Source organism: Cnephaeus nilssonii, assembly GCF_951640355.1.
Source record: "Cnephaeus nilssonii genome assembly, chromosome: 10".
Classification (NCBI taxonomy): Eukaryota; Metazoa; Chordata; class Mammalia; order Chiroptera; family Vespertilionidae; genus Cnephaeus; species Cnephaeus nilssonii.
In genome coordinates this window covers 69,549,298-69,564,591 of record NC_137081.1, presented here as the reverse complement: position 1 = coordinate 69,564,591, position 15,294 = coordinate 69,549,298, and the positions used below count along the sequence as shown (strand labels likewise).

Genomic DNA, 15,294 nt, shown 5'->3' with positions numbered 1-15,294 from the left:
TTCTCCAAGTCCAGAGCTTATCTTTCAATTCTCATAATAGAATCTTTCACAGAGACCAGAGGTTTTTAATTTTGAGGATACCTAATATATTGTTGTATTTTTTTCTTTTATGGATTGTGCTTTTTATCAAAGAACTTTTCACCCAAACTTAAGTTTCAAAGGTTTCTTTGATCCATGTTTTATTTAGAAATATTTGTGTTATTTTTAGGGTTTTTTTATTATTTATCACTTGTTTATTTCTATTATGGTTACAGAACATTCACTGTATGGATTCAGTTTTTTAAATTTGCTCAGGTTTTTTTTTGACCCATACAATGGTCTGTCTTGATAAATAGTTTATGTACATTTAAAAGAAGGTTTACTCCGTTGTTTGCTGGAATGTTCAATAAACATAAATTACATTCATTTGCTTGATTTTTTTTTCAGTTCTATATACTTACTGATTTTATATTTACTTACTATGATAATTATTGAGAGATGGGCATTCATTGAAATGTTCAACAGTAATTGTATAGACTTTTCCATTTCTCCTTTTCGTTTTTCCTCAGTTTTTGCTTTGTATGTGTTGGGACTGTGTTGTTGGATGCACTCACATTTGGTATTGTTATATCTTCTCGTTGAATCAATACATTTATTATCATGCAATACCCTACTTTATCTCTGGTAGTTTGCTTGCTCTGCAGTTTACTTTGTCTGATATCAATATACTGATCAAGTTTCATTTTGGTGAGTGTTTGCATGGCATGTCTTTTTCTACCTTTTATGTTTTTTCTATCTATATCATTAGAATAAAGTACTCAGAATGCGTATAGACACAACATAGTTTGGTCACTTAATTTATCTTGGCAATAATTGACTTTTAATTGCTGCATTTAGACCATTTGTGTTTAATGTGATTATTGATATGTTTAGATGTAGATCTATCACTTAATTATTTGTTTTTAGTTTGTCATTTTTTAAAACTTTTATTTTCCCCTTTCTTGCCTTTATAAAAATGATGCTTTGTTTTGGGGGATTTTTTGGTATAGCATTAAGTTATATATCAAATTTTGAAATATATCTTTATAGTTATTTTTTGGTTTGTTTTAATGGTTGCTTTATAAATTAATATATAATATATAATGTAATATGTTGATCATAGTATACATTAATTATAAATGAAATTTTTAGTCAAGTTATAAGCATTATTTTATCACTTCAAGTAGGTTGTAAAAACTTTACCACAATATAATTATATACTTGGTCCTCTTATCTTTCTTTATGTTGTAGTCGTTATACTACAGACACTAAAAACCCAATCAGATAAGGTTCATTTTTTTCTTTCAAAATTTAAAACTGGGTATTGTACATATTTTAAAATATTATAGAAAGAATCTATTATGCTTATCTAGGTATTTGTGATTTCTGTTGTTCTCCCTTCATTCCTAAAGTCCAAATTTTTCTCTAGTATTTTTTCTCTTCATCCTAAAGAATTTCCTTCATTATTATTTTTAAGACAGATTTACTGACTTAAATTTTCTTAGTTTTTCTTTGTCTGAGAATGTTTTTTTATTATACCTTCATCCCTGAAGAATATTTTTGCTCAACTTAAAACTCTTTACTGATAATTATGTTCTTCCAAATGTGTTTTAAAATTTTTATTTCATTGCTTTCTGGCCTCCAGAATATTTGATAAGAAATGTGTAGCCATTGCCCTGGCCAGGTAGCTCAGTTGCTTGAAACATCGTCCATGCACCAAAAGCTTGTGGGTCTGGTTCCTGATTAGGGCCCATACCCAGGATGTAGGTTCGATCCCTGGTCGGGGCATGTAAGGGAGGCAACTGATCGATGTTTCTCTGTCACATTGAGATTTCTCTCTCTAAAAAAAAAAAAAAAAATCATCAATAAAACATATCCTCAAGTGAGAATTAAAAAACAAAATAAATGTATAGTCATTAGAATTTTTGGTTCCTATTCGACCATAGCTATTTTCTCTGGTTGCTTTAAGAAATACTTTTTTTGATCTTTAATTATCAGATGTTTGTTTGCAATGTGTCTGGCATGCATTTATTTGAGTTTATCATACTTGGAGTTCACTGAGATTTTTGAATGTGTAAGTTTAAATCTTTTGACAAATTTGAGGAGTTTTAAACCATTATTTCTTAAAACCCTATTGCACCCCACTCTTTCATTTTTCCTTCTAGTATTTCAGAGATACAAATGTTATGCTTTTTTATATTGGCATAACTGCAATGTTCATTTTCTTACAATCTCTCTCTCTCTTTTTTTTAACCTCTGATGCAGAGATTGGATAACTGCTATTGTTATGTCTACAAGGTCATTGATTCTTTTCTCTGCCATTTCCATTCTGCTCTTTAGTCCTTCTTGGAATTACTAAAACAATTATATATCATATGTTTTTAAGTTATAAAGTTTCAATTTGTTTCCTTTTAAAATATTTTACTTCTCTGTGGAAACTTTCTATCTTTTCATTCATTTAAATAGTAACTTCCCTCATACATTAGGATTATAATAGCTACCTTAAAATCTTTGTCTGATAATGCCAATAGCTGTGTTATTTTTGGGTTGATGTTTATTGATTCTTTTCTTGTCAGAGATGTTGAGATTGATCTAGTTCTTATGTTGAATAATTTTGAATTTTATCTATATATTTTGAATATTATCTTATGAGACTTTGTGTTTTATTGCATCCTATGGTGAATGTTGATATTTTTCATTTCCTTTGGTTTATTTTAGCACCCAGTCTACCCGGATAAGTTTAGTCTGCAAGGATTTGTCCTGCACATAGACCACTTAGTCACCAATTTGAAATCTGGGATCAATTCTCAATGTTTTTTTTACAATGTTTAGGGTTAGATACATTCAAGTATAGTTCAGGGTGAGCTCAGGAGTTTATGTACAACTTTATATGATCATTTCCTTAAGCTCCCTCTTTGCCTAAAACTTTCCTGTCCCCAGAGGCCCACTCTCATTTTCCTCTGGTCAGAAAACTCAAATATAATTTACACATTTTGTTATGCACTTCTTGTGACTATGCTTGCTTCTGGTAAGGCACGAGGGCAGAGAACAAAAGCAACCAGAGTCATCCTACATTCTTAGAACTATCCTTCCTCTGGTTAGAGAGAAATGCTTTCTTTCTCAGTGGTTTGGGTTTATGTGCAGCTGCTGCTGTTGTAACTGCCACCACTGTCACAGGAGTGACTGGTGATTACCATGGAAAATCACAGAAAAAAAATGATAGGAAAAAAAAAACAAAAAACAACTAGAGTAATTTACTCACCTCTCTTTATCTGGCCCTTAGTAATTTTCTAAGGGCCAGATGTGGGAATACTAAGCTTCTCTTGGAGCTCTTACAGTCCATACACTATATAATTTGGGGTTTCAGGATGTCTTTGAAACCAAGACAGGAGCAATTTCTCAGAGGTAGAAACAAAATTAAAAATTCAATGCCAAATTCTGGTGGCACTTCAGATTTTGGTCTTCTCCCCTTGATAAGCCTATTGACATTTGTATTTCAGACTTCGCAGATTCTCAAGTGCTACTCGATGAATTTTAGTTACATTTAGTGTATCAGAATGGAGTGTGCTCCTCCAGGTCAAGTATGTCTTAGACTTCTCTGAAATATAAAAGACAAAAAATAGGGTTTTGTACTTAAAGAGAAAAAACTATTAAATTGAAATTATACTAAAAAAGAAAAAACTTATTTTAAAATATTTTTTCAAAAAAGAAGAATATGTTAGTAAGCTAGTTTTTCATTCTAATTACCAAACTCAGAATTGGTCCTTAGGAATTGTGAGATGCAGTACTCTATGTGTCATTTAATAAAAGTGATAAGTTCTGGGACCAGTGGTTTGCTTCTGGACATTATTTGTCTACCGATAAAATCTTGACCTACTTTTTCAGAGGAATATGGTCTCAGAGGTTAATGGACATAAACATCAATCCTAGTTCATTAGTATTCCAAATTACCAAATTCAATTCTGTATTGACAACAACAACCAAGACCCAATCACATTGGTATCACAAGCATTTAGATTGTAACAATTTTACAATTAGCTCTTATCCAACAAATTCATATTAGGGGCTTATAATCTTCTTGATATTACCAAGGCTCCAAATAATCAAAATACAAATGAAACAAACACAGCTTGAATCTTTATGCTTCCCATTACTAATTGCAATACAATCAGCAACAATTTCATGTTCACCAATCTGTAAAAACACTGCAATATCTTTAACAAGGGCCTTTTCTTTTCCTTTCTTTTCATGTTTCTTCTTTTTTCCTTGTTAAATTTGAGAGTGAAATCCTTAGATTTCTCAAATGAGCAGTCATAATATGTTGGAATTTTGGCCTAGGATTTCTAATCAAAGAACACTCTAATGGAACACCTAAATCTTCTTGTCACATGGCCTTTGAAAGAATGGGCTTTCATCTTTTCATATACATATGGAGGAAAAGATCTCTTATATAAATTCTCCTACATTTTTTAAAAAATATGTTTTTATTGATTTCAGAGAGGAAGGGACAGGGAGAGAGAAATAGAAACATCAATGATGACAGAATCATTGATTGGCTGCCTCCTGCATGCCCCCTACTGGGATTGAACCCGCAACCCAGGCTTGTGCCCTTGACCAAAATCGAACCTGGGACCCTTCAGTCTGCAGAGCAAAGCTCTATCCACTGAGGTTCCCCTACATTTTTAAGCAAAAAATATGAAAATCTAGCTGTCACAGTAACCAATCCCAGAATAATGCTTACCAAGGTAACTTTTGAGAAATCAACTCTTCCTTACATCATAGATCTAGGCAGTAAATCAGTTTTGCTTCTTTATATCGTTGTATCTTAGACTTTTGAAGTGTGTAGCAAGCAGAAAGTGAAATTCCTAAATTCAAAAAAATATATCAATCTAAACTAATTTTTTAAAAGAGAAACATTTACTTAAAAAATAGATCAAAATATGTTAGCAAGCTAGTCTTTTAGTCTAATAAAAAATCTCTAACTAATAATATTACAACAATAAACATTAATTATATGGAATGAATTACATTTCTGCAATTCTGATAGGAAGTGTTTATACTTATTTCACACTGACAGTCCCATTCAATGTTGGTTTATATGTATACATTTACCCCCGATGACATATATATTAAAGATACACACTGGCATCTGATAATAAAATCATTCAAATTTGAGATACTTTTAGTAACAAATTAATTTTTAAAAATATTTATGCAGACAAGTCAGTTTAAATATCTTTAGAACTCACCTTTACTTTTTGTCAAACCATTGGCTTACTTCTATATTTTCTCTTTAATTTGTAAAAACAAAAAAAAAAACTTTTTAGTTAATTTATAGTTCCTGTTTTAATCTTGCATAAATGAAACTGGTTCCTGGGTTAAAATTGGAACATATAAATAAACTAAGAGAATAAGCAAATAAAGTTTAGAGTGATGGACATTTTTAATGCAGGTAAAATATTACTCAGAAGCAATCAAATTAATTTCCAGGATCTTGAACTTCTATAGAAATCACATTGTAACCTTTGTCAAGAGATGAGGCCTCTAGCCAGATGCCTCTAAGACTATTGACTTAAGGCCGAATTGAGGTGAGGCCTATTTATGGAAAGCTAACACTCTTGAGTTCTTAGAGTTCTTAGACCTTTTGAGGTCAAATAAACATTTAAGGAGTGTTATTGGTTGAACTGAGTTCCCTAAAAATTTTGTTTTGAAGTCCTAGCCCCTAGAACCACAGAATGTGACCTCATAGGAGATGGAGTCTTTATAGATATATCAGGTTAAAATGAGGCTATGAGGGTGGCTCTAACCCAGTATGACTTATAAAAGGGGGAAATTTTGGAGATAGACAGGGAGAATGCAGGGAGAACATTGGTGAACATGAAGACAGCCATTTAGAAGTCAAGCAGAGCAGCCTATAACAGATCCTTCCCTCACAGCCTTCAGAGAGAACAAATCCTCCAACACCTTGATTTTGGACTTACAGCCTCCAGAATGGTGTGATAATAAATTTCTGTTGGTTAATAACCCAGTTCATTGAACTTTGTTACAAAACACCTAGCAAACTAATACAGATGGTGAATAACAGGAAACTATGCCCAGATCAAGGAGGATGGAAAGAAGATAGAGACTTGACTGACGTAGGAAATTCATGAACTCTTGCAGCATGTCCAATCTGTGCCAGATTTTGGAGAATGACCTTAGGACAAGGGTCAGCAAACATTTTTTTTTAAATAATAAAGTTTAATGAGAACACATCCACATTTATTTATTTACATATTTTCCTATGGCTGTTTTTATGCTACAGTGACAGAAACAAGTCCTTGCAGCAGGAACTGTATGTTCCACAAAGCCTAAAATGTTTGCTTTCTGGTTCTTGACAGAAAAGGCTTAGTTTGCCCTACCTTGAAGATCATTACTTGGGTATTGTGCCTATTGGGTCTAATAGAGCAAATGTAGCAAATGATCTGACTTAAACACAAAATCAAGCCCTGGCTGGGTAGGTCAGCTTGTAAGAGTGTCATCTCGATACACCAAGGTTGTAGGTTCGATCTCCAGACAGGGCACATACAAGCATCAACCAATGAATGCATAAGTAAGTGGAACGACAAATTGCTGTGTTTTTTTTCCTCTTTCACCCCTTCTTCTCTGTCTCTAAAAATCAATAAAACAAACACAAAATCCCAGATCACAATTTTTTAGAGTACCAGGGGATCTGGACAGGATTAAGATGGATTAAGAGGAAAGAAATGAAACCCTTATTTACTTCATCCCAAACATGAGATGGACATAAAGCCAAAGGAGGAAGATCTTCACAAGTAAAATAAGTAAAGGCATTAAAAGAAGAGTTAGTCAATCTTAAGACTTAACCCATCAAAATGACGTGTTAATCCAGCAGAGATTTACTTTTTAAAGGGAGAGTTTGCAGTAAGCGTCATGTCCTTTGTGAAGAGGCCTTTAAAGTGGGCGAGAAAACAAAAAAGGATTATTGAGAAATTACAAGAACTCATGTCCAAATTGTCAACTCCTACTTCAAAGAAAAGAAATATTGAGTCATAATTTATAAAATACAGTGGAACTTTTGTTTCTCGAACGTCTTCCATCTGGAACAATTCACTTCACAACCTAACAACCCTTTCATGCTGATACCTGTATGATGAGTCACGCACTTCTCAGGTGACAAAAAAAGAAGAGAATGCGCAAATGTGAGTCAGTTTACCACTATTAAATCTCAGGATATTGTGCTGTGAATATTTTTTTTGTGGCTTTTTTGCTATTGTTGCTGCTTATAATTATTGTAAAATTTTCAGTTTTTACTGTACATTTCCTTTCCTTTTTGTTAAATTTTCATTTACATTTCATGCCCTTTTTGCTTTTAAAGTGTTTATTTATAGGTTAAACAGTACAATAGACATGTACTGTATCTAAGAAAGGTTGAACCAGGGAATCATTTGGGGGTCTAGAATGGATTAATTCAATTTACATTATTTCTAATGGGAAAAAAATGATTCAATTTCAAACAGCCTTTTGGAACACATTAAGTTGGAGAAACAAGGTTCCACTGTATATATTTTGGGAGAATATCAAATCTTCAATATGTTAAAAATTTGTCAACAGATAGAAAATATCCTAAAGAACAAGAATGACTGGTTGATGTCAGTCCAGACTTGACTTTGGAACAAAGAATAAATGCAGTGAATGTTTTTGTAAAGGGAACTCTCCCAAGGCCATGAGCACACAGTGAATAAGCCATCCAACAAAACCCACAAGGTGTTTAGTTCTGTAACAACCAAGCCCTGGCACTGAAACAGTAAGGAGTATGTTCTCATCTAGAGGTCAAATTGTCATGGGTGTTTTCCAGAAGACTCTAGACTTGGATTCTAGCTATAAAAGAGCAGCAGATGATGATCAGTAATGATTGACGTGACAGTCAGTAACAACTGACATGACAGTCTTGAGGATGGGAAGCAATGAGTCGTGGTCTAGCAGATAATTGGTATCCCAACCAACGGGCTCCTGTTGGCACAAACGAAGAACAACCCCCTGACTCAGGGAACACATAAAGAATCCATTAATTGGAAGCTTGGGAAGCTGATCACAATTTGGGAATGCGATGTTCAACTTAGTTTCCTACCCCCTTGTATATAGTATATAGAAAGAGTTGCTGAGTTGCGACAAAGAGTAAGGAGTAGAAGGGAGAGAAGGGGGAAAGGGAGATAACTTTGATTCATATAATTATAAACATAATATTTACATGTATGATGGATTCTTTGAACAGCAGCTATGTCAACACCCTCAAAGATTATTGCTATCACTTGATTTCTATATCTCCTCCCTTATCAAGCTATCATAGCTTTTGTTTCTTACAGTTACTGATGGGAGAGGGGGAGAGAGGTGTGGTTGTACAGTAGGTCTATATTATGGCGGAAGGTTGTTCTTCCCAACCTCAGGTGCCAACTATCCTCATTTTGCTACATGGCTAACTTTATTTTCTCAAGCCATTCTGGCAGTGCTATGAGAGAGGGAGAGAGAGAAAAAGAGAGAGAGAGAGAGAGAGAGAGAGAGAGAGAGAGAGAGAGAGAGAAAACAATCTGTAATATCTACAAGTGTGGGACTTGCAGGAGATATCACATATGTGGATGAATGAGTCGTAAGTAAAATTTGTTTGAAGAGCAGAGGTGTGAGAAAGATAAGGCTAATACACAATAAAACATATTTTGGGTTGGCATGAGGCAAGATGATTTGGTTTATAATTATGTTTTTCTTTCACATTTAGCACACTTTAAAAATGACTTTCTAAATAAAAGCAGCCCACTACCTATTTGTCTGTAAAAGCATCAACAATGAAAGAACAAAAATCATACAATGGGGACAGAGAAATCTGAGTTATTGCCTCCTCAGCTTTGATCACTCATGGGGCTGACACACACAGGACATGTTCTGTCTTGATTATGTACTTATTTGAGTGCTTAGTTGAAATTTGACCCATGATACACCAATTTAAACCCTTGAATTATAAATAAATTCTTTCAATATTTGTTCTCTAGGTCAACAAAGAACTGCTAATGAATCCAATTTAAATGTGTGAACAATATTTACAGCTTTTTCACTGGGTCAGGCTTAAGAGGTGACTGTGAAAGAGAGGCATAATATCTATAAACGTGATCAGGATGAAATAGATGATATGCCTTAAGAAGTCTGGAGAGGTTTAATTAGGTATTCTAAAATAAAGACAAATATATTGCCAAATGATGCAAATGAAATATTAGCCAGAAGGTACCGTTTTTCCCCATAGAATTAAGAAAAAAATTTAGTAGAACACAATTACAAACTTGTGCATTTCTAGGCTATAGTTTAAGCACATGGATTAGTTTGCTAGTGAAACTGCATTTGTTGCAGTCAAGGGAGATTTATAATACAGACAAATCACTAAAGTTCTGATTTATTTGAATAAGTAGATATAGAGAACAATCTTTGCCTATATATGTACTAATATATGTGTATAGAAACAGAGAATGAAAAAAATGTAACAATTAGACTTTTTTTTTAATTTGGCATATCTACAACATCAATTAATTCAGAGGGTTAGTACTTGCCTGAATTCTGTTAACTTTTCACTCTGACTGGATAGGCTGATATACTTCCTCTAAAAATACTGTTTTTAAAACTTTCCTAATTCCTTTGGGTATTTATGGTTGGAAGTAATTGATAATTTAGATTTTCTCATGGAGCAAAAGATATATGAAAGATCTCAAGAAATGATTCTATAGGTGTAATTATTTTAAAATATAGATGGAAAAGATTATTTTTTACAAAATCTGATATTATCCTTGGGAGGAATTAAAGTTATGAATGTATGTATGTATGTATGTATGTATGTATGTATTTATTTTTGTTAATCTTCACCCAAGGATATTTTTCCATTAATTTTTAAAGAGAGTGGAAAGGAGGGGGAGAGACAGAGAGAAACATTGATGTGAGAGAGACACATTAATTGGTTGTTTCCTGCACAAGCCCCAACCAGGGCTAGGTATTGAGCCTGCTACCTAGGTACGTGCCCTTGACCAGAACCGAACCCAGACATTTCAGGGATACTCTATGCACTGAGCCAAACTGGCTATTATTTATTGTCCTTCTTGAAGTTAATCTTATTTATTGTTTGCACTGGATTAGCAATGCCAAATGGAAGAATATGAATTAATTGAATAAGCATTTTATACATTTTCTTCTATTTCAGTTGATTTATCATTAGTGAATAAGGATGAAAACGCCGTCTATTTCTTGGGAAATTCTCTTGGCCTTCAACCAAAAACGGTTAAAACATATCTGGAAGAAGAACTAGATAAGTGGGCTAAAATGTAAGTATTTTTTTCAAAAGCTGTCATTCAACATCTCACAGAAGAATTTAAAAAATCACACTAGGTTGTCTAATGGTTGGAAAGGTGTTTAATAGCATTTTAGGGTACAAAGGAATCTTAGTGATCATGTCATTTGATACTGTCATTTTATTGATGAAATAACTGAGGATCAGCAAATAAGGTCACAGGGCAAGTTACTGGCAGACTCAAGAATAAAATTTTTAAAATATTTAAAAATTTAAATCCCTTTCCTGAGTTGTCACATTTAAAACATATGTAATTATTGTATTTTTTTTATTTATTTAACTAGAGGCCTGTTGCACAAATTCATGCACTGGTGGGGTCCAGCTGGCCCACCTGATGGGGGCCATCAGGGGTGGGCTGGCCGGTGCAAGGGGCCATGGGCATTCCAGTCATTCTGCCGTTCGGTCAATTTGTATATTACCCTTTTATTATATAGGACTAGAGGCCCAGTGCATGAAATTCTTGTACGGGGGTGGGGGGTTGGTCCCTCAGCCCGGCCTGCACCCTCTCCAATCCGGGACTCCTCGGGGGATGTCTGACTGCTGGTTTAGGCCCGATCCCTGAGTCAGACATCCCTCTCGCAATCCGGGACCACTGGCTCCTAACCGCTCACCTGTCTGCCTGCCTGATCCCCCCTAACTGCCTCTGCCTTCCAGCCTGATACTCCTAACTGCTCCCCTGCTGGCCTGATCACCCCAACCGCCTTCCCCTGCCATCCTGATTGCCTCTAACTGCCCTCCCCTGCTGGCCTGATTGCCCCTAACTGCCCTCCCCTGCTGGCCTGATTGCCCCATAACTGCTCTCCCCTGCCAGTCTGATTGCCCCTAAATGCCGCCACCCTGTTGTGTGGGTCCTGGGTGCGGTTATCCAGCTCTCTCCTCCCTCCTGTCAGAGTCTGGGGCATGCCATGGGACCCAGAGTCAAGTGCCCACCCACTCACATGTGCCTTGAATTCACGCGAGACCCAGGACTGGCCGGCCCCACCCCCATTGGGTGAGATCCAGACCTGGCCGGCCCCACCCCCATCAAGCCTTGCTGGCATATTATGTCCCCGGCCAGCGACGGGTGGGGATGCAGCGTCAGTCATGTCCCTGACTGGCTCTGGCCGGGGACACAGCCTCCTGCTAATCAGGTGTTATGGCATGAGGGTATTAGCTCTTTATTATATAGGATGACTAACAAGGGTGTTAACATTTTGGGATTTAATTTAGTAATTTTATGATTAGTTCTTGGCTAACCTCTATCACAGTAATTTTTATAAATAAGGAAATAAAAATTGTTGAGTGAAGGATTAGATTGAGTGGATCATAAGGCACGTTCCTCCCCAAACTGAACATGATTATTGAGAAGATGCTCCACTTGGGCTGAGCTAAGCAGCTTCCCTGCTACCATGCAGGGGTCTTAAATCAGGATCTCTTCTTCTCTCCATCTCTTCTCTTCTACTTTTACTTTTCTGCCTATGAAACCTTTCACACACTCTGTTTACCTGAATGCTTACCCTCTTTAATCCCAACCTTCTCAAACAAACTGATTTTCCCTCCTGAAAATCCATTGCATTAATAGGCAGTTTAAGGATGTCTATTTTCATCAGTTTCATATTCTCAGTGAAACTATAAATCTCTAATCTTATCTACTTCTTATTGTTCCCCAGTGTTAGGACTGATCAAACAATTCAATCCAAATAATTGAACTGATAACCCCCCTGCCCCCTGGGGAATTGCCTTAAACTAGTTCACAATGGACATCCCCTTTCACTTAGACCACATCCCACTTGCTAAGACCATTATCTTTCTCCTCCAGACCCATCCAGAGAATTCTCCGCCCAGAAAAAGCCCGCCTAGAGTCCTTTGAAATATCTGACTCCCTGTACCTAGGTGCTGACGCCATTTGGGGGCTCATCCCATCTGGTTTCCCAGATGACCTAATAAAGTCATAATTCTTTACCCCTTTCAGCCTTGTGCACTCCTCCTTCTGTGATCCTCACACCCTGTAACTACCGATAAAGCTGAAACTAAAAATGTTTTCAAAATATTTTTAACTATTTAAACATTTGATATTATTTAGAGTTATTTACACATTTAAAATATTAAAAATTAGTAGAAATATTTAAAAAACATTTTCTGATTCTTAGAATCTAAAAAAGTAGTTATGAAGAGGGAGCCAAGCCTGAAGGTTAGAAACAAACAATTCAGGAGGATGAAACCAATCCATATAAGAACTCAAAAGTAAAGACATTTGGCTCTTACAGAAACTCAGAGTGTCTACTCCATCTCCTTTTATTCTCTATGCCACTGGTCTTTCATATTAGGAATAGCATGTCCTGTAAAATTACTTTACACTGAGTGTGCAAATGATCACTTCCACAACTATTTGAGAACACTGCAAAGTTCTTAATTTTAGTGGTTAGAAATATAAATTCACAACTTATTGCAAAAATTATAAGGTTTATATAATTTATTAAGCATGTTATAACTTTATCTGCATAACCTTTATGCACACACTGGAAAATAAATATTACTACATTTAGAAGCATTTTGCATTAGCAGGTTTTAGTATTTTAAAAATGAGGGTCAGAGTTAATAAAAATGGTTAATATTCATTTTTGGCTTTAATGTAAAAGAGAGCAGAGAATCAAATTGAATGAATTTGAACTTCAGAGGATGTCCTTGCCTCTTGGATAGTCAATCAGCTAGGCTGTGCATTTTTATTCTCAAGGCATTTTAAAAAATGCTGTCTTGCTTTCCTATTCATATCCTCATGATTATCATACTTCATTAAGAGCCTGATAGGTTATTTTCAAGACTTTGAAGTTATAGTTCAGGAATGTGTCTCTGTCATAACACTTACCCTTCTATTGTTACCTTTTAATTTTACATTTTACCCTGTGACAATAGAATCCTAATATATAAAAACCCTGGGTCATAATGACCAATAACGACTGTAGGCTGACCAACTGGAAGTCAGTGTTTGGCCCCATGCCCAAGCAAGCGGTAAGGGGCAATCAGGCAGGCAGGCAGAGGGGTTAGGGGTGATCAGGTAGGCAGACCAGTGGTTAGGGGTGATCAGGTAGGCAGACGGCCCCTCGCAGGCCTGGCCCGCCTCCCAGCAAAGGAAGAGGGAGGCCCAGGCCAGCCAAGCCATCACACCCCAGCCAGTCACCTGCAGAGAGAGGCCATCTGTGGCAGGGGAGGGGGGCAGCGCTGCACAGATGTCAAGCAGTGGCAGGGGTGGGACCATCTGCCTGTAGCCCAGGGAAGGAAAACCCCAATAGGCCCTGATCTCAGGCCAGGCCTAGGGACCCTACCTGAGGGGTCCCAGATTGTGAGAGAGTGCAGGCCGGGCTGAGGGACGCCCCTGAGTGCACGACTTTTTGTGCACCGGGCCTCTAGTATTACATAACCTTAAAACCTCTTACCTAATTTTCATTAGATGATTCAGAAAGGAGGTACATTTTAATGCTTTAAGCAATTCAAACTGAATTAAAAAATATATTTCTTATGAGCAAAAGATGAGGTAGCTAGTTTGTTTTGTTTTGTCTTTGCTTTATTTAGGTATTTTTGCTTTAAGTGGGAGTGGCCATGTCAACACCATGGCTCTGCCTGCCTGTGGATATCGGTTGGGTAGTGTTTGAGGTGCACGATTGCACTCCTGTGACCTCCTACCCCACTCCCCATCTTCAACCTCAAAAGTGAACATTATTTCTTTGCTCCTAAATATTTAGTTTAAAATCCCATGCTAACCTTTCCCAGCTAAGGTTCCGTTGGGAGCAAAGCTTTTCATTGGGGGCCTCCGGATTAGTGAACAGCCTCCACATTAACTGGAGAAAAGTGTATTTCGCATGCTCACAGAAGCGCTGTCCGAGGAGTGATTCCCTGAGCAGCCAGGAGTACAGCTTATATACCAGATGAACAAAAGGACATAGTTTTAGGGCGTTGTAGGAAAGTAGGGGAGGCTCCACAGGCCTTTTCCTCCTGATGATAATGTGCAGTATCCTTCCTAGCTGGGAGCTCCACAAGAGGGAGATTGATGGCAACTGAATTTGCACCCCGGGGGCAGTGCCACCCTCCCTCTGAGGGGCTCAATGGCAGCTGTATTTTTGGGGGGCTCTGCTTAGGTTTACATACTGTTTCTTTCTTTGGCTGCTGTTTGCTCACATGCTTCAGTGTAAAGTAATCTTCATGCCACTCCAGTGGGCTGTTGTACATTGAAGTTGCTTAACAGGAAAAAATAATATTAACAATTTATAATCTTAATGGTAACATAAAAATGAGAGTGCTTTAGCTGAAATATTGCTCTGGGATAATGAGATCAAGTCTCTGACTGGCCATCCATGACCTGTAAGGTAGGAAATGCCATTTGGCTCATGGTCATCATTTTCCATGACTTCATCTTTTATGGCCTGTTAAAGACATACTACCTACCTATCTACAAAATAAACCATCAATGGTCATAATGTAGCTTGATCTTATAATTTATATGGTACTGTCTTTGATTTTTATACTAAGGAAAGGTCAAGAATAGAAGCATCCTTGAAATATTTCAGGATCCAGCTGATTTCTTCTAAAACTTCAAGATATTCAAGACAAAACTGAAAATAAACTACTTACCTCTGTGGGGTTTTTTAAATTTTTATTATTGTTATTTTCCAATATCATTTTCAACTCTGCAATTTCTAAATTAGATTAATAACATTTACTTTGGAGAATGTATTTGTTTTGTGGAGTGACAATATTTATATAATGGGAGAGGCCCGGTGCACAAAATTCGTACACTCGGGGGAGGGGGGTCCCTCAGCCTGGCCTGCACCCTCTCACAGTGCAGTTTGGGAGTCCTCAGGGGATATCTGACTGACAGCTTAGCGCTACTGTGCCAGCCATGAGCCCTGGTTTCTGGCTGA

The 15,294-nt window shown here is 36.6% G+C and overlaps 1 protein-coding gene across 1 annotated transcript in view; it reads left to right on the top strand.

The window, feature by feature from the left end:
- KYNU (kynureninase) overlaps positions 1-15,294 on the top strand; it is a 113,130-nt gene that overhangs the window by 13,685 nt on the left and 84,151 nt on the right. Inside the window, exon 3 of the mRNA XM_079781812.1 lies at positions 10,253-10,373. Coding sequence (XP_079637938.1) covers positions 10,253-10,373 — 121 coding nt within the window. The remainder of the gene's footprint in view (positions 1-10,252; positions 10,374-15,294) is intronic.